General features: G+C 44.9%; 1 protein-coding gene across 1 annotated transcript in view; it reads right to left on the reverse strand.

The window, feature by feature from the left end:
- Positions 1-20,097, reverse strand: part of PGR (progesterone receptor) — a 126,101-nt gene that overhangs the window by 19,837 nt on the left and 86,167 nt on the right. The window contains exons 4-5 of the mRNA XM_073613055.1: positions 8,077-8,373; positions 3,045-3,189 (exon numbers count right to left, since the gene is read on the reverse strand). Coding sequence (XP_073469156.1) covers positions 3,045-3,189; positions 8,077-8,373 — 442 coding nt within the window. The remainder of the gene's footprint in view (positions 1-3,044; positions 3,190-8,076; positions 8,374-20,097) is intronic.

Below are 20,097 nucleotides of genomic sequence, written 5' to 3' on the forward strand. Positions count from 1 at the left end.
TTTTAAAAAACCACCCCACCGCTGGAATTCAGGCGCCCGGCATCCGAAAAGGGGGTGGATACAGCATCCATGAATAGATTAATGCAATGCATGAATCTATCCGTTTGTCATTAAGGGGGCGGTGCCAGTGCGGCCTTAATGGATGGGCCACCCCTGTTCAGGAGACTCCAGCCCTCCTCTGGTCCTCCTCCAGACCCTGTACTTTCTGCTTCCCAGCTCCACCCCCAGCTTCTTCCCAGCAGCACGAGGTGAGGGGCTACACTGTGATGTAAAGGAGGGTGGAGAACTGTTGACTTCTGATGGTGGGGGTGTTCTTGACATCTGTTTGTAATCATTATGAGAATTGTACAATTCTATGCCAGTTAAAAAGGAGGGTTGCACACTGCTGGTATCATAAGTTTCTTACTACAACTAGTAATAATCAAAATGCAGAGGCAATTACTTTTATTTTCACAAGAAGGCAGAGACAATTACTTAACATGATAAAGAGCAGATACAGTGGAACCTTGGATTACGAGTATAATCCGCTCCAGGAGAATGCTTGTAATCCAAAGCACTCGCATATCAAAGCGAGTTTCCCCATAGAAGTCAATGGAAACGAAGATAATTTGTTCCGCATTGACTTCTATTACATGCAATACCGCATGTGGCCAGATAATGCATGTGGGGGGCGCCGGAGAGCCTCGGAAATACTCGGGGACAGCTTGGCTGAACTCGGAAAGGATCGGAAACACTGGGGAACGGAGTATTTCTGAGTGTTTCCGATTATTTCTGAGTGATTCCAAGTATTTCCGAACGGCTCCGAACCGTTCCTCTGGCCAAATGCGGTACTGCACACCCCATTAGCTTGAATTCTGCTCGTTTTGCGAGACAACACTTGCAAACCGAGTCAAAATTAAAAAAAAAAAGTTGCTTGTCTTTTAAAACGCTCATTAAGCGCGTTACTGACAACTGACCCTTTGAGGGCAACCATAATACTGATGTGGCCCATGATGAAAATGTGTTTGACACCCCTGCTCTAAGCTTTGTTCATATGTGTGGCTAGGGGGCAGTCAAAGTAGGTGGTTGAGCTTTTTTACTGTCCCCCAACGAGCCGGTTGCCTGAAGCAGGGATTGCAGCCGCTCAGGGCTGTACACACGCTGCACCTGCAATGCTGTGATTTGCTTTCACAGCAAAAATCAAACAGCATGTTGCATTGGGTTGGGAGTTGCTGCTGCCAAAAGTGACCAATGCAAGTCTATGGTGCCACACTGCGACTGGTCCACAACACATTCAATGCATGCCACTGATGCACCATAGTGTGGCATTTACAGGGCTAAGGGCTGCCCCATATGTGAATGAGCTCTTACTGCACAGAATATATCCCTGCAGTGGATCCTGTTAGGCCTCTTTCACATGGCCAGGTAGTTGCAGCCGCTGGATTCCTGCAGCAAGAATCTGCATATTCTTGCTGCTGGAATGACCGAGTTATGTGCTCAGCCCATTCAAGCTAATGCTGGGCTGACAGTGACCGCTGCTGTTCCCATGTAGCTGCACACAGAGAAGTTAGCTATGCTTAGTAACAAATGTCCAAGTCTGGACACAGTCAGCCACGTCCAGGCTCAGACATCTGTCCCTAATCGTAGCTACAGGAATCTGGGGGCTGCAGCTACCCGACCATGTGAAAGAGGCCTTTCAGGTGCTGTCTCTAGAATGACCAGTTTCAAGGGTGGACCCTCTTCATCAGATCTCTTCCTGGATGCCATTTTATGTGATATAGCACGTTTATAAAGAATGTTTTGAGTACCAAATTTTTCTTAATAGAGGTTATATGAAGGTGTGGCATGATGCTTGTGTGCTTTCTGTTTGTTTTACAGTTGTGCTCAAAAGTTTGTATACCCGAACAGAAATTGTGACATTTTGACATTGGCCAAAAAACTGTCTTTTATTTAAGGATAGTGATCATATGAAGCCATTTATTATCCGTAGTTGGTTGGCTCCTTTTTAAATCATAGTGATAACAGAAATCACCCAACTGGCCCTGATTCAAGGAGCACAATACGAAAATACTTGAACAAAAATGAACTGCATGGTCGATTTGCCATTTATGCCGCGTACACACGGTCGGACTTTTCGGCTACAAAAGTCCGACAGCCTGTCCGACAGACTTTCGACGGACTTTTGTCAGACTTTTGGCGGACTTTTGGCGGACCTGCGGCAGACTTTCTTACAAACGGACTTGTCTACATACGATCACACAAAAGTCAGACGGATTCGTACGTGATGACGTACACCGGACTAAAATAAGGAAGTTGATAGCCAGTAGCCAATAGCTGCCCTAGCGTGGGTTTTTGTCCGTCGGACTAGCACACAGACGAGCGGATTTCTGGGTCCGGCGTAGTTACGACATAAAGATTGGAAGCATGTTTCAAATCTAAAGTCCGTCAGATTTGTGGCTGGAAAAGTCCGCTGAAAGTCCGCTGAAAGTCCGCTGAAAGTCCGGGGAAGCCCACACACGATCGGATTGTCAGCCAGCTTTAGTCCGTTGGCGTGCGTGGGACTTTTGTAGACGAAAAGTCCGACCGTGTGTACGCGGCATAAGAAACCTTTACTGCACCAATGCTACAAAAAAAAAAGCCCAGTTACAATATGCCTGACAACACCTTGACAAGCCTCAAAGCTTCTGGCACATTGTTATGTGGAGTGAAGGCTTCTTTCTGGCATCTCGACCATGCAGCTCATTCTTGTTCTTATATGTGTTCTTAAATGTGTGGATGGGGGAATCGATTTCGTTTTTTTCGTTCAGCCCAGCTGACTGAGTGAAAAAAAACAATAAAAGCGCATGTACATGTTTATTCTGTACGAATGGGACTGCCGCCTCCTGGGTGCCAAATGGCATTTTTAAATAGGAAAATTGCGTCGCAACTATGGACTTAGTGTTTGGCTTGCAGCAGCTTTTAGATAAAGGGACCATAGAATGAAAAATGAAATGAAAAAAAAAAAAAATCATTTGCTTTTAGTTTGACAATTTTGAAGTAAAATATAATATAAAAGAAATACTCACTCATTCAGAACTAGATCTGGTGCAAAGTAAAGCATCTGCCCACTGACATGCGTATAAGATCTCCATCCCATAGCAAACACCATCAGACTCATCCAGGAATATTGCAGGAGGATAATCTGATCATCAATGTGCAAATTTCTAAAGCCTGGGGAGATAAATGAATAGTAACATTATAAAGTATGGCCTGCTAAAAACTGACATCGGTTAGTAAGGGCAATTTAACGTCAGTCTAAACAATGGTGTCACCTGGCCTATGATGTATTCTCCATTTATTCCTGAGGACCCAGGAGGGAGTGGGTGGCACTGTTTACTATAGATGAGCAAATGCAGTGTACCTTTAGATACATTTGGCCTTCATTTAAAGTCCAACACCAAGAAACTCTAAAATTCTCACTTGCAGTGAAGCTGTGCCCGCACTGTGAGGATTGACTGTTTAGTCTAGTGAAGAGTGACAGAAAGTGCTCCCCCTATGCTCTGGCAGTAGACTTTCCTCATGCCCAATGCAAGGCTAGGGATGATTCCAGGACCCTAGGCCACTAGAGAATGGGAGTAAAGACACTGCGGGGACTGGTCTGGCAGCACAGAGCAGCGGAGGATCGGGTAAGTAAATCTACTTTTCCATACCCCCTAGACCATAATAAGCAATTAGTTCTTGCAATGCGTGAACAGCTCCACTGCAAAGGGGAATGTTCAAGTTGAAATGCTTCCAGTAGTTTCATCTGAGTGCTTCTGACTTGCATCTGACATACTCCTTGCCTGCATTCCACCTCTTCTTGACCTGCCATTTGACCTCCTTCTGGCCTTATGATCTCCATCTCAGCTGCATCAAGCTGCTTTTAGTTCTTATGAGCTTTGTAAACATTTGAGGAACCTGTTGAAGGATCAATGGACCCAAGATCTTGGTTCTGGGACATAACCAACTTAGTTTAATTCTAAGCAATGTTGTCACCTGGCCTATGATGGATCCTCCATATATTTCTGAGGACCCAGGGGGGAGTGGGGGATACTGTATTGCAGATGGGCGAATGCAGTGTTCCTTTAGGTACATTTGGCCTTCATTTCTGACCAGTTTGGGATGCTTCCATGAGTTCCATCTGAGTGCCTTTATGGGTGCTTCTGACCTGCATTTCACCTCCTGGCTTGCATTTCACCTCTTCCTGATCTTATAGTTGACCTTCTCCTGGCCTGACATTTGACCCCCTCCTTATTTGCCATATGATTTCCTTTAAAGCTGCATCAAACTGCTTTTACTTTCCTTTTGCCTTGTATGGAGTGAAAAGTAGTTCTTACCAGCTTTGTAATATATTTGAGGAAACTGTAGAGGGATCAATGGATGCAACATCTAGGTTCTGGGACATAACCAACCTACTTTAATTCTTTGCAATGGTGTCACCTAGCCTGTGATAAGTTCTCTGTATATTCCTGAGGACTCAGGAAGGAATGGTTGAGAACGTGAACTGTAGATGGGCAAATGCAGTGGTCCTTTAGGTGTATTCAGTCTTCATTTAAGATTGGTTTGAGGTACTTCTATGAGTTCCATCCAAATGCCTTCACAGGTGCTTATGATCTGCTATGACCACCTCCTGACTTGCTATTTGACCTACTCCTGACCTGCCAGTTGACCTCCTTCTGACCTGCCAGTTGACTTGCCATTTGGCCTATTTTTGACCTGCCAATTGACCTTCATCTGACCTGTATTAATCTCTTTCTCAGCAGCATCAAGCTTTCCCATTGACTTATATAGAGAGAAAAGTAGTTCTGTACACAAGTTCTTACGCTGGCGATACAACCAGGCAAAAAATCTTTGGAAAAACTATCATTTGGACCGTTCGGTAATTTTTTGGCCAATCATTGGGTGTGAATCGAAAAAAGTTTAGGCCATTAGAGTCCCAAAAAATCAAAGGAAATGTCTGGAAAAAATGTTTGCCGTACAAACAAGAAATCTACAAATTAAAGGGGTTGTAAAGGTAAATTTTTTTTTTTTTAAAAATAACAAACATGTTATACTTACCTTCACTGTGCAGCTCGTTCTGCACAGAGTGGCCCCGAACCTGGTCTTCTGGGGTCCCTCGGCGGCTGTTTCAGCTCCTCCCCGCAAGCATTAACCACCTTAATGCGAGCTCCCTCGCATGGTGGTTAGTGCTTGCGGGCGCGCTCCCGTGATACAGCCGGCGGCTATAGCCGCTCACTGTATCACTCGGCCCCGCCCCCCAGCTCGCCGCGTCATTGGATGTGATTGACAGCAGCGCGAGCCAATGGCTGCGCTGCTTCCAATCCATCCACTGTAGCCAATCAGCGGCCAGGGTGAGCGGAGGAATAGTTGTCGGGAACGCGAAGCTGACTTTCGAGGCGTCAGGTAAGTAAAACGGGGGGGGCTGGGGGCGGCGGTATTGTCAGAAGTTTTTTCACCTTAATGCATAGAATGCATTAAGGTGAAAAAAATTTTACCTTTACAACCCCTTTAATGTGTATTTATTACTCAGCACAATAATCAATCTAAATGTGTCCTGCACGCATGAACCTGTCAGAAATTTAAAGTTTAAAAATGCTGCCCAAGGCCGGGTTCACACCGATACGTCATGACAGTTGTATCACTTTGGATCCGACTTTGCCCTACGACTTGAAGTCTGACATCCATCCGACTTCAATGAACAGGGATCCGACTTTGATCCCTGACAATACCAGGCACTGTGTCTGTTATGAGTCTTTATGGGGAACTCGCTAAATTTAAAAGAGAAACCGGCATGGGTTCTCCCTCCAAGAGCATACCAAGCCCTTCGGTCTGGTATGGATTTTAAGGGGAACCCCCCACGCAGAAAAAACGGCGTGGGAGTCCTGCCCAAAATCCATACCAGACCCTTATCCGAGCACACAGTCCGGCAGGTTAGGAAAGTGGGTGGGGACGAGCGAGCGCCCCCCCCTTCCTTAACCGTACCAGGCCGCATTCACCCCAGAACAGGGGGGTGGGTGCTTTGGGGCATGGGGGGCCCTGCGCCCCCCCACCCCAAAGCACCTTGTCCCCATGTTGATGAGGACAAGGGCCTCTTCTCGACAACCCTGGCTGTTGGTTGTCGGGGTCTGCGGCAGCTCTGGCGTCTCTTCCCTCTCTTAGTCTGCTCCGCTGAAGTCTTCTAGCCCTCTCCAGTTCTTCTCCCCTCTATGATTCTTCTCCCCTCTCCGGGTCCTCTCCGCTCTCTCTCCGGTTCTTCGCCCCCTCTGTCCACTGTCTGCTGCTTCTGGTGGGTCTTCTCTGCTATCTTATCGCTCTTTTACTGGGTCTTCTCCACTGTCTTCTCCCTCTGTTCTTTTTCCGATGTTGACTCAACGCTATGATGGTACCACCCATCATGCACCCTGCATTAGAGCAGGAGAGAACATCGAGTCAACATCAGAAGAAGAACAGAGGGAGAAGACAGCGAAGACCCAGCAAAAGAGCGAGAAGATAGCCGAGAAGACCCAGCAGAAGCAGAAAACAGCAGACAGAGGTAGAAGAACCGGAGAGAGAGCAGAGAAGACCCGGATAGGAGAGAAGAACTGGAGAGGGCTAGAAGAAGTCAGAAGAGACGCCGGAGCTGCCTTAATAAATGACTTTAACACCCTGTGTGCTGTGTTTTATTTTTGACACTTTTTTCAGGTGAATGGGTAGGGATACAATGTATCCCATACTCATTCACATAGGGTGGGGGGGGCCGGGATCTGGGGGATAAGCCCCCCTTCCGCAGACCCCGACAACCAGCGGCCAGGGTTGTCGGGAAGAGGCCCTTGTCCTCATCAACATGGGAACAAGCACCGCTCCAAAGCACCCATCCCCCATGTTGAGGGTATGTGGCCTGGTACGGTTCAGGAGGGGGGGGGGGCGCTCACTCATCCCCACCCCCTTTCCTGACCTGCCAGATAAGGGTTTGTTATAGATTTTGGGGGGGACTCTCACTACGTTTTTTCGGAGTGGGGGGTTCCCCTTAAAATCCATACCAGACCAAAGGTCCTGGTATGGTCTTGGAGGGGGAGCCCATGCCGTTTTTTAAAAATTTGGTGAGGTGTTCCCCTTCAAGATCCTCAGAGCACAAGTTGCGTGCCAAAGTCAGATCAGTTAAGACGGCGATCCGACTTTGATCCGACTTCAGTGATATTCAATGGAATGAAGTAGGATCAAAGTCGGACCAAAGTAGTGTAGAGACCATTTTCAAAGTCTGACCGACTTGTGTCGGACCAGTTAAGACGGCTCCCATAGGGAAACATTGATTTTCACACGTCATGCGACATGAGCTCCCAATGTCGGAGCGTTTGAGAACCCGGCCTAAGAGCTAAGTGAATTCTAATTAGGCAGTGGGATGACAGTTGCTTGGACTCTGTCCTGACATCAGCCCTCTTATACTAAATAAAACTAGTCTCAGAGGGGCACACGGGTGACTTTTCTGGAGCTCTTATTGTTAGGCTGGGTTTTTATATACAGCTCTGCTTTTAAAGATTTGTTTACTATTCAACTGAAGAGTCAACGGAACCACTAGTTTGAGTTTTTCTAAGTTTAAAGTCTTTTTTTTTTTAAACCCTTACGTATACCCAGTGACGTGAATGGCCTCAGGTGATACAGAGATGCAACAAATCTTCTTATGTAAGTTGTATCTATTTATCTGCAGCAGTATTCTCTTCTCCACGGCCATTCAAAGTCCAGAATTTATAAAGCTTATTTGAGCTTTCAGAAAACAGGGGGCGGGAATTACACACTGCAGAGCTCAGTGAGGGGAGATCTGAGATCTCATAGGAGGGAAGGGACACACCCCATCCACACAGCACTCAGGAACAGAGGTGAGGCTGTCAATCAGCTGGAGCTCCCTTCTCTGTCATCTTTTTTCTCTTGGTGTCAGAAGTGATTCATGCTGATAGCAGAGGAACGAAGCAGCACACAGAAATTATACTTAGTGCTCTGGATAGACAAGTCCATACTATAGAAGGAAATGCTTTGTTCATATTTCATGTCTGAGGTTTACAATCACTTTAAAGAGAAAAAAAATGAAACTAATAATCACGTTACCTGGTAGTGATTTGGACCACTTTACAACACAGAGGAGCTGTCGCTCACATAATTGGTTGAGACTACACAGCAAAGCGCTGGGGGTTTCTGGCTTAGTGTTGTCATATCCAGCGTACACCACCTCGGGCTCTATACTCTGTAGAATCTGCAACAGTTCTGGAAAGTACTGAACCTCTTGTGCCGAACTGTTAGATATTCTCTGTGTCAGAGCCTGCTGACATTCCATGGGGCTGGAGGTGGCAATCCTGTCAAGCTCCCTACCAGGTTTTAGTCTGTTATACTTTTTAAACTTTCGACCTATAAAACAGAGAACAAAAAGATGATTTTTACAGTGACAGCATAACAATAATGTAGACATTTTCTAATAACAGCAAAAACACTACATATAATGTGCTGATCCATGAGGTCTTCCATGTTCTGAGGTCTAGTCTGCATGTACACTATATTGTCAAAAGTATTGGGACACCTGCCTTTACACTCACAGGAACTTTAATGGCATCCCAGTCTTATGCCCCGTACACACAGTCGGATTTTCCGATGGAAAATGTCCGATCGGAGCGTGTTGTCGGAAATTCCGACCGTGTGTGGGCTCCATCGGACATTTTCCATCGGATTTTCCGACGCACAAAGTTGGAGAGCAGGAGATAAAATTTTCCGACAACAAAATCCGTTGTCGGAAATTCCGATCGTGTGTACACAAATCCGATGGACAAAGTGCCACGCATGCTCAGAATAAATAAAGAGATGAAAGCTATTGGCCACTGCCCCGTTTATAGTCCCGACGTACGCGTTTTACGTCACCGCGTTTAGAACGATCGGATTTTCCGACAACTTTGTGCGACCGTGTGTAGACAAAACAAGTTTGAGCCAACATCCATCGGTAAAAACCCTAGGATTTTGTTGTCGGAATGTCCGAACAAAGTCCGACCGTGTGTACGCCCTATTAGTCTGTAGGGATCAATATTGAGTTGGCCCACCCTTTGCAGCTATAACAACTTCAACTCTTCTGGGAAGGCTGTCCACAAGGTTTAGGAGTGTGTCTATGGGAATGTTTGACCGTTCTTCCAGAAGCGTATTTGTGGAGTCAGGCGAGAAGGCCTAATTCATCCCAAAGGTGTTCTATCGGGTTGAGGTCAGGACTCTGTGCAGGCCGGTCAAGTTCCCCCACCACAAACTTGCTCATCCATCTCTTTATGGACCTTGCTTTGTGCACTGGTCCAAATCATTTGTGGAGGGGGGATTATGGTGTGGGGTTGTTTTTCAGGGGTTGGGCTTGGCCCCTTGGTTCCAGTGAAGGGAATTCCTAAGATGTCAGCATACCAAGATATTTTGGACAATTTCATGCTCCCAACTTTGTGGGGACAGTTTGGGGATGGCCCCTTCCTGTTCCAACATGACTGCGCACCAGTGCACAAACAAGGTCAGTGAAGACATGGATGAGAGAGTTTGGGGTGGAGGAACTTGACTGGCCTGCACAGAGTCCTGACCTCAACCCCATAGAACACCTTTTAGGATGAATTAGAGCGGAGACTGCAAGCCAGGCTTCTCATTCAACATCAGTGCCTGACTTCACAAATGTGCTTCTGGAAGAATGGTCAAACATTCCCATAGACACACTCCTAAACCTCGTGGACAGCCTTCCCAAAAGAGTTGAAGCTGTTATAGCTGCAAAGGGTGGGCCAACTCAATATTGGACCCTACGGACTAAGACTGGAATGCCATTGAAGTTCATGTGCATGTAAAGGCAGGGGTCCCAATACTTTTGACAATATATTGCGCAAGAAACAATGTAATGCAAAATGCAGACAGGATGAATGGAAACAAAGCCATGTTTTCAATGGTCTAGGGTTGTAACGATGGCTTTCAAACCACAGCGGAAAGAACAGGCAGATGTAAAAGACTGTATTTGCAAAGTTGCTTCATGTCCCTAAATACATTAAATCTTAATATCCCTAGATATCAATATAGCTAATGCATAGCTCCCAACTGCCATAGCTTTTAAAATACATTGTATGATGTATCAATAATACATGGTGAATTGGGTCTTATTTCTCCCCTTTGTTGCACACACAGCCAGGCACACGGCATTTTCTTAATTCTTTCACTAGTTGAGAAAACAGTCTAGACTCTAGGGGTTCTTTTTAGGGTTTTTATTAGAACAAGAACTTGGACAGGGATAGGGAGCATGGGATAGCCCTGGTGAACTGCAACTGGAACAACTTGAGGACTCCTCAACTTCTAGCTGTGCTTTACACACTGTTGGCTGCACTTATGGCAGCTCTTCTCACACTGTTGGCTGCACTTAATTGTCCCATAGGATTCCTAATACTGGTAGTGACCTGTACTCCTTCAGGAGGTTAAAAGACTACACAGTCTCACTTCTTCTCAGTATGGGGGGTCATTTACTTAGCCACAGGATCATCGGTTGCCTCCTGCTGATATCCACAAGCTCTTCCTAGTGAGGGAGATGTAGACTCACACCACCACATGAAAGTTGGACTCCTTCCCACCAACTCCCTCCTGGTTCTCTCCAGTGAGCTTCCTCCTGACCCAGCTCAATCCCTGGACAAAGGATCTTCAATAGCCTACCCCCCCAGCTAAGCATGATGTCTTCACTCTGGCTTCTCTAACACTCCTGCCCCAGGGATCTCCCCCTGCAGGACTCGACCCAGGAACACTGCCTCAGACTAGGGTTGCCACCTTTTCTTCAAGCCAAACCCGAACACTTTTGCAGCACAGGGCATTTTTTTTTTTTTTTGCAGTAAACACTAGGATTATAAAAGACTTGGGACACATTTGGGTGCCCCAAGGAGAGTAGTAATATAGCGCACAGAGCGCGCCTTGGCAAACAGTGGGTGTGGCCAAATTGCTCTTGCCGACATCACCCAAACCTGCCCCCAAAACAGCTGCCTGCAGCTCCCGGGCAGCAACAGATGTGTATGACTATCTCGGTTACTTGGGGAGCCACAGCCTGGTCTGAATAATGTGTCTGGGTTTCAGGTGGACTGAAACCCAGACACATGATTCAAAACCCAAACTATCCGGGGTGAATCCTGGACAGGTGGCAACCCTACCTCAGACTACTTATGGGCTCTCCCGCCACCTTCTGGGCACACTTCCCCAGGGATTGGTTGGAGTTTCATAAATATTCACTCTGCCTGTTCTGCACTCCCTCCCACAATGCTTCTAGAAGCCTCTAGAAGACAGGGGGAAGTAGTAGAACAGCAGCCTGTGAAACACCGACCAGTCCCGAGCAATCAAGTGCTGCTTCACTGTTTACAGAGGAACTAAACAGAATTTGCTTAGCAGCCCACTCTGAACTAGGATGGTGCTACACAGAGCTGCATTAAATTATGCCTGTAGTTCAGCTTCTGTTGAAGCCGTCATTACCTGGGTGGGGTACACCACTGGTTTGGAAAGACTGTACTATACTATCCCAGTATGCAATGTATGACTACAGGCGGTCCCCAGGTTACAAACAAGTTAGGGTCTGTAGGTTTGTTTTTAAGTTGAATCTGTTTGTAAGTTGGAACAGGTACATTTTTAAAGTGTAGCTCCAGCCAAAAAAAAAAAATTTAAGCTTTTTGGATAGAGTAGGGAAGGGTTGTTTTGCTGTCTGTGCCCATGTACAGATGATTTCACCTCACTTTCTGTCCCAATGACAATTGGATTTTGAAAATTTGGAAACAAGCCTTGGTGATAAAGCATCAGTGGGAGGTACCTTTTTCCCATAATAACTCTTATGCTGCGTACACACGATGAATTTCCTTTCGGAAGCTTGTTGTTGGAAATTCCGACCGTGTGTAGGCTCCATCGGACATTTTTTGATGGAATTTCCTACAACAAAAATATGAGAGCTGGTTCTCAAATTTTCTGACAACAAAATCCGTTGTCGGAAATTCCAATCATGTGTACACAATTCCGACGCACAAAATTCCACGCATTCTCGGAATCAAGCAGAAGAGCCGCACTGGCTATTAAACTTCATTTTTCTTGGCTTGTCGTACGTGTTGTACGTCACCGCGTTCTTGATGTTCAGAATTCCCGACAACATTTGTGTGACCGTGTGTATGTAAGACAAGTTTGAGCAAACATCCGTCGGAAATAAATCCATGGATTTTGTTGTCGGAATGTCCGATCATCTGTACGCGACATAACAGGAGTGAATTTCCTCTGTTTGTAAGTAGGAGTTGTTTGTAAGTCGGATGTCTGTAAGTAGTGGACCGCCGGTACATACAAAAAAGTGTCATTTAAAATATAATAATGGAACATTATATTTTTATCATAATAAGAGCGCAACAAACATTATGTACCAAACAGTACATATTTCCTTAATTTTGTTGTATTTCTTAATTCCCAGTAGTAATTACAGTGAATGCATTAAGGCATTAGGCACTGCCATTACTAATACTTAACTCTAAGATAATTACAATTAATTTCCTTTAGTTTTTTGGCTGCAGCTTTACTCAAGCTTAGCTTCAATAAGTTAATTTGTTTGCCAACACAAATGACAAAGTACTAAATGAGAGCTTTATTATTTGCAAAAACAAAATAAAAGACAGTGTTAAAGAATATATAGTATTGATTTGTGGAAAAAGGGTCTTTAACTGCTGCACGCCGATATACGTCGGCACAATGGCAGTGGTGGGCAAATGGGCGTACCTGTATGTCCCCTTTAATAGCGTGACCGTGCCCACGGGACATCGAGTCCGCCGGTCTCCCGGCGCTCGTGTCACGGAGCCGCAGAACAGGGACGTGCCTATGTAAACAGGGCATTTCCCCATTCTGGCTTATGTCATGACAGAGATCACTGCTCTCTGTCAATAGAGGGCAGTGATCACTGTCATGTGAGTTGAAGGCCACCCCCCCTACAGTTATGCCCCGTACACACGGTCGGATTTTCCGATGGAAAATGTCCGATCGGAGCGTGTTGTCGGAAATTCCGACCGTGTGTGGGCTCCATCGGACATTTTCCATCGGATTTTCCGACACACAAAGTTGGAGAGCAGGAGATAAAATTTTCCGACAACAAAATCCGTTGTCGGAAATTACGATCGTGTGTACACAAATCCGACGGACAAAGTGCCAAGCATGCTCAGAATAAATAAAGAGATGAAAGCTATTGGCCACTGCCCAGTTTATAGTCCCGACGTACGTGTTTTACATCACCGCGTTCAGAACGATCGGATTTTCCGACAACTTTGTGTGACCGTGTGTATGCAAGACAAGTTTGAGCCAACATCCGTCGGAAAAAATCCTAGGATTTTGTTGTCGGAATGTCCGAACAAAGTCCGACCGTGTGTACGCCCTATTAGAATCACTCCATAGGACACACTTAACCCCTTCATCGCCCCCTAGTGGTTAGCCCCTTCCCCGCCAGTGTCATTTACACAGTAACCAGTGTATTTTTATAGCACTGAATGCTGTATAAATGACAATGGTCCCAAAATAGTGTCAAAAGTGTCCAGTGTGTCCGCCATAATGTCACAGTCCTGATAAAAATCTCAGATCGCTGCCATTACTAATAAAAAAAAAATAATAATAAAAATGCCATAAAACTATCCCCTATTTTGTAGACGCTATAACTTTTGCACAAACCAATCAATATATGGTTATTGCCATTTTTTTTTTTTTTTTTTACCAAAAATATGCAGAAGCATACTTATCTGCCTAAACTGAAGAAACAAAATTTTTTTAATATATTTTTTAGGGAATATTTATTATAGCAAAAAGTAAAAAAATTGCGTTTTTTTCAAAATTGTCGCTCTTTTTTTGTTTATAGCGCAAAAAATAAAAACCGCAGAGGTGATCAAATACCACCAAAAGAAAGCTCTATTTGTAGGACAAAAAGGACGTCAATTTTGTTTGGGTGCAACATCGCACGACTGCGCAATTGTCAGTTAAAGTGATGCAGTGCCGAATCGCAAAAAGTGCTCTGGTCAGGAAAGGGGTAAAATCTTCCGGGACTGAAGCAGTTAACGGTGCCAAAACACACATATAATAAAAACAAATTCTTTATTATACAAAACAGCATGCAAATACTGTTAGGTTATGCCAACCAACAAAAAATATCCACGCAAGGTTTAATATGCATTTCAAGTTGCTCTTTGCTTGACAGATTTCACCAAATTGGCTTCTTCAGGATGACTCAGATTCCAATTTTTAGAAAGTCCCTGCTTTGATTGCTTCCCATATGGCTCACTAACATCTGCGGGGTTGGCCTGTTGTGTGTGGGGGCTTAACCGCTTCCTGACCGCTTCATATATACTGCGGCAGAAGGGCACATACAGGCAGATTAACGTACCTGTACGTTGCCCGCCGCGACCTCCGTGAGTGTGATCGCGGGTCCCACGGACTCGATGTCCGTGGGGATACCCGTGATCGTCTCACGGAGAGGGAGAACGTTGAAATGGTGAAGTAAACAAACATTTCCCCGTTCTGCCTAATGACACTGACACTGATCACAGCTCCCTGTGATCGGGAGCAGTGATCAGTGTCATGTCACACGTAGCCCCCCACAGTTAGAATCACTCCCTAGGACACACTTAACCCCTACAGCGCCACCGAGTGGTTAACCCCTTCACTGCCAGTCACATTTACACAGTAATCAATGCATTTTTAAATGCACTGATCGCTGTATAAATTTGAATGGTCCCAAAATCGCGCCAAAAGTGTCTGACCTGTCCGCCATAATGTCGCAGGCACAATATAAATCACTGATCGCCGCCATTACCAGTAAAAAAAAAAAAATTATTAATAAAAATGCCATAAAACTATCCCCTATTTTGTAGACGCTATAACTTTTGCACAAACCAATCAATAAACGCTTATTGCGATTTTTTTTTATAGCGCAAAAAATAAAAACCACAGAGGTGATCAAATACCACCAAAAGAAAGCTCTATTTGTGGGAAAAAAGGACGTCAATTTTTTGTTTGGGAGCCACGTCGCACGACCGCGCAATTGTCAGTTAAAGCGACACAGTGCCGAATCGCAAAAAGTCTTTGGCCAGCCAAATGGTCCGGGGCTTAAGTGGTTAAAAGGCTTGCTATGATTACAGACGCTCATAATCTTGGATTTCTGTGGTGAGATGCCCACCGATGGGTTTACCTATTTTACACATGTTGGTTGTATATTTGTGTTTTACTTGATACTATCTCAGTGTAATGTGAAGTAATATACTGTTTGTTCTTATTTTCAGTTATATCAATATGTAGTGCTTTGAGGCTCCTGAAGAAGCCTATTTGCCAAAACATGTTGAGCAATGAGCAATTTGAACTGCATATTAAACCTTGCTTGGATATTCCTTGTTGGTTTTCATAACCTAACAGTATCTGCAAGCTGTTATTTATGCTTATGTAAAATAAAGAATTTGTTTTTATTATATGTGTTTTGGCACCTTTAACGTCAATTTTTCCATAAATAAATCCTATATATACCTCTTGGGATGTAGGTGCCCTTAATTCCCAGGTTCATCGGTACTATTGCAATGCTGAGTGTTAAAGAAGAAGTCTCACTTCCATTTTTACTAACGTGTTCTATTCCCCAGGGGACATAGCACATGTAGTAATTTGTCCCATCTTCCTTGGTGTTATGTAAGGGAAATGTAGTTGGACAGGGAACCCCACCTCCCTCCATGGCCATCCAACAACTCAGTTAGCAAGGAGACAACTGCTTTGAATTGACAGGACACCCTTTTCTCTATCCCCAAGCACTCATGTGCAACATTTTAGCTGAAAAGCTCCCCCCCTCCATCCTCCTGCATTACTCATTGTCTCAGGCAAGTGCTTAGAGACAGATATGGCGCCGTCTGTCAAAGCAGTCATCTCCTTACCACCTGCATCTTTGCACTGCCATGGAGAGAGGACAGGTGCCCTTTCCAACCTCACAGCTAGCCTAAAGCTGGCCATAGATAGTTAGAATCCCAGATAGTTCAGCAGAGACCGGCCGAGATTTAAACCATGTATGGGCAGGCTGATTGTACCCAAGTTGATCGATCATCCTGGGTACAACCAGTTTGTTGGAATTTTTGTACAATTTTTTGCTAGCGGCTAAAGCCACTAACAATAATCACTGTGTTCTCCCGGCAGGGATGACTCCCCCCTGCTAGGAGAACACAATAGCACCATGGAAGGAATTATTTCCTTTCCTGCAACCCATGTTTCCATTTGTATGATTTCCTTAAGTTCCTGTGTGGTCACTATGAACGGAAGTAAGGGGAAATCCCCCTAGGGGAGCACAGACAGCAAAAGACTCAAGAGGTTTCTAACCTTTACCTACTCTATCCCAAAATAAAAAAAGTTGGCTGAAGTTGAGCTTTAAGCTGTTGCATTCAGCAATTTCAAAAGCTCCCTGTTTTGAAACACCTTTCTGCTTTATTAATGAGCTTATATCGGCCTCAGCATGTTATTCTCTTTATCGGTAGCAGGTCTGCTTTAAAACACAAATAGTGGCCAATCCCAGCTCACACAACAGCTGGCATACGTATTCCTGCAGTACACCCTAATTTGCTATTCAGATTTTTATAGAGAGCTCATGTCTCCTTGTCTCTGGTCGTCATGAGGAGCCTGATGTAATAACATCATCCCCGCCAAGATACCGAGGTCACAGTGCCCTGTAACGGCTCTTGCTTAGTACAGTCATAAACACTTTTCTTTCTCTGTAAAAAACATTTTGACTCAAGCTACAAAAGAGAAACAATTGGATCAATTTGACAAAACTTTGACGGTTTCATTGATTTTAGCAAACACTGGCAATAATTTATATCATATGAAATCTGGCCTTGACATTTGGGGCTTTTGCATAATGAGTTCTTGTATCTGAGAATATTTCTGGGTTAGTTTCTATGCATGCAGATAATCAGCCGTCTTTACCAACCAAACTCATTGCAGGCAATGGGCAGCTCAAACTTGGCTGTGATACAATGCTGGGTGTGGTGGTTCTGTCAATGCATACTGGCAGATACACAGATGGGGGACAACGATGTCTGGAATGCCCCCGTTTAGGAGACTACTATGTAAAATATGATTTAAAATATGTTGCTGAAACTAGGTTTAGAATCACGCAGATCATGCTCCATAAGCAAATGGAAGCCAGATTTTCCAACAAAATGGACAAATATTTAGCGACATGGCAGCCTCCTATTTTGATACTGACCTTCTCCACCCTTCAGCTCAAATGTGCCTGTGGTCTTTTCCTCTCTCCTCCTAACCCCTTCCTTTTCCGTCCCCCTCAACCCAACCCAACTCTACCCTACCCCACCATGCAGCGCATTCATATGCACTGTTTGATGCAAACTGTTGGGGACTACCGCTAAGATAGGCTACTTCTTAGCACCCCACCATTTAGCAACATTGCAGCCCCGTATTTTGATGCCGACCTTCTCCACTCTTGAGCTCAAATGTGCCTGTGGTCCTTTCCTCTCCCCCCTACTCCCTTCCCTTTCCGTCTCCCTCAACCCAACCCAACCCTACCCTTCCCTACCCCAGATACCCTACCCTACCCCAGATACCCTAAGATAGGCTACTTCTTAGCACCCCACCATTTAGCAACATTTCAGCCCCTTATTTTGATGCGGACCTTCTCCACTCTTGAGCTCAAATGTGCCTGTGGTCCTTTCCTCTCCCCTCCTACTCCCTTCCCTTTCCGTCTCCCTCAACCCAACCCAACCCAACCCTACCCTTCCCTACCCCAGATACCCTACCCTACCCCAGATACCCTAAGATAAGCTACTTCTTAGCACCCCACCATTGTATCAGATATGACCGGTAATGAATATCTTTATTCTTCTGTAATATTCTCCTTTTTAATTGAACATACTGTTAATATTCACTTAAACTATAAACAATGTATGTTCTTCGGTGCATATACAGTATGTATGTATACTATTCCTATTGAAAAACAAATTATAATGACTAAACAAGACAAAACAATTGTACAAATGCTTATTACTAAAAGATGAAAGAAGGTAAGGGACTGTGCTGGGTCTAAGCCAAGGTTGTCAACTGTCAGTAAATTTACAGACAGTTGGTAAAAATCTGTCTGTAAATATCAGGGGCTAATAAAGTGTAAACAAGGCAACTTACCTGTTATGTGTATTGTCAGTATTCCCATATTATGTTTATACTGTTTAAATATCGGTAGTCTTAGTTTTTAATAGGAGTTGTGTCATTTGTTTAGGTTGTCAGTAAAAAAATGTGCTCAGTCGGTAAATTGTTCACGTTTTGTCAATACAAAATACTGCAGGGGGATGGCAACAGCGGTCTAAGCACATGGATTTTGTTTTTAAAGCAGGACCCTAATGATTTTTTTTTTGCCCCATCCCCTTCTGTATTAAAAGAGAAAGTGCAGTGTGAAGGGGGGTATCAATTCCCTCTAATCAGCTCTCAGAGTTCTCCTTACTGATGTATCTCTCCGCCCCCTGCTTTTCAGAGCTGAAAGATCCTGTGTAAATTCTGCACTTTGAATGGATGTAGGGGAAAGACGGTGAAGATAAACAGGTACAACTTATGGAGGAGGATTTGTTTCATCTATGTGTATCACCTGAGGATAATGACCTTACTGGGTATATGTGAGGGTTTACAACCACTTTAAGGGAGGCATTTATTGGTAATTCCAATTGCTCTGTAAAAACTGAAGATCTGTGTACTGAACCTATTGAACATGTACTGGTCAAGCTATCATGGTTTATTGAATAAAGAAATGTATCCAGGAAACCTGAATGTCCATGTGTTCTTTCGGGGTCCTTTTACTTTGTTGTTAGCTCCGGCTACAACCTGTCAAAAACCTGGCCAATTCCAACTGAAAAAATAAGGAAAACCTACATATGATGAGGTTACCCTATATACACTGATCTGCTTTAACATTATGATCAATGACAGGTAAAGTGAATAACATTCAATGGCATCTGAAAGTGAACAGCATACTGTATAGTTGGCGGCAAGTGAACATGTTGTCCCTGAAGTTGATGCATTGTAAGTAGGAAAAAATGGGTAAGCAACTTTGACAAGGGCCAAATTACAATGGCTAGATGACAGGGTCAGAGCATCTCCGAAACTGTCGCTCTTGTGGGATGTTCCCTGTCTGTAGTAGTCAGGATCTACCAAAAAGTGGTCCAAGGAAGGAAAACCAGCAAATAGGTGGCCAAGGCTCATTGATGGAGGTGGGGAGCAAAGGCTGGCCCATATAGTCTGATCCAATAGAAGAGCTACTGTAGCTCAGATTGCTGAAAAACGTGAATGCCGGTTCTGATAGAAAGGTGTCAGAAGACACAGTGCATCACAGTTTGTTGTATATGGGGCTGTGGGGGCGTCAGAATTGGACCATGGTCTTATTATTCATGTTTTTTTTTCTTTTACATTACCTGGGGAAGAGATGACACCAGGATGCACTATGGGAAGAAGGCAAGTCTGCGGAGGCGGTGTGATGCTCTGTCTAGTGCAGTGGCGGCCTGTGCATTAAGGGCGCATGGGCGCCGCCCCCTCTCTCCATCCACCCTCCTCTGTGTATAATGGATAGATTCATGCATAGCATGAATCTATCCATGGCCGCTGCTGGCACCCCTTATTCAGGCATCTGACCCTTTTTTGGACACCGGACGCCTGAATTACAGCGGAGGGGGTGTTTTTTTAAAAGGACCTGATTAGAGCCATAGGCTCTAATAGGCTTCAAAAAAAGATGGACTTGGAACGCAGAGCATTGCGCTTGGAACCCACCCAGATGTGTTAAAGCAAATGAATATTTGCTTTTCTAACATCGAATCGCCTCTCCGCCAATCAAGAAGCATGAGTATGTTACGCGGTTCTCGATTGGCAGAAAGCTTAGGCGATCCTATTGGATGTCTAGGAGAAGTGGAGGAGAGGCACGGCGGAGGCCGCCTTGATCTCAGAGGAAGAGGCCATCCTGCTGTAGCCTGTCTCCCCCTGCCTGATGATCCCCGCCGATCGGGTAAGTGCCGGTGGACTGGCAAACAGCAGGGAGTGAGGTGCCGCGGGGAGGTTGTTTGCCGCCCCCCCCCCAAACAA

Source organism: Aquarana catesbeiana, linkage group LG02 (assembly GCF_042186555.1).
Source record: "Aquarana catesbeiana isolate 2022-GZ linkage group LG02, ASM4218655v1, whole genome shotgun sequence".
In the NCBI taxonomy this organism is placed as follows: Eukaryota; Metazoa; Chordata; class Amphibia; order Anura; family Ranidae; genus Aquarana; species Aquarana catesbeiana.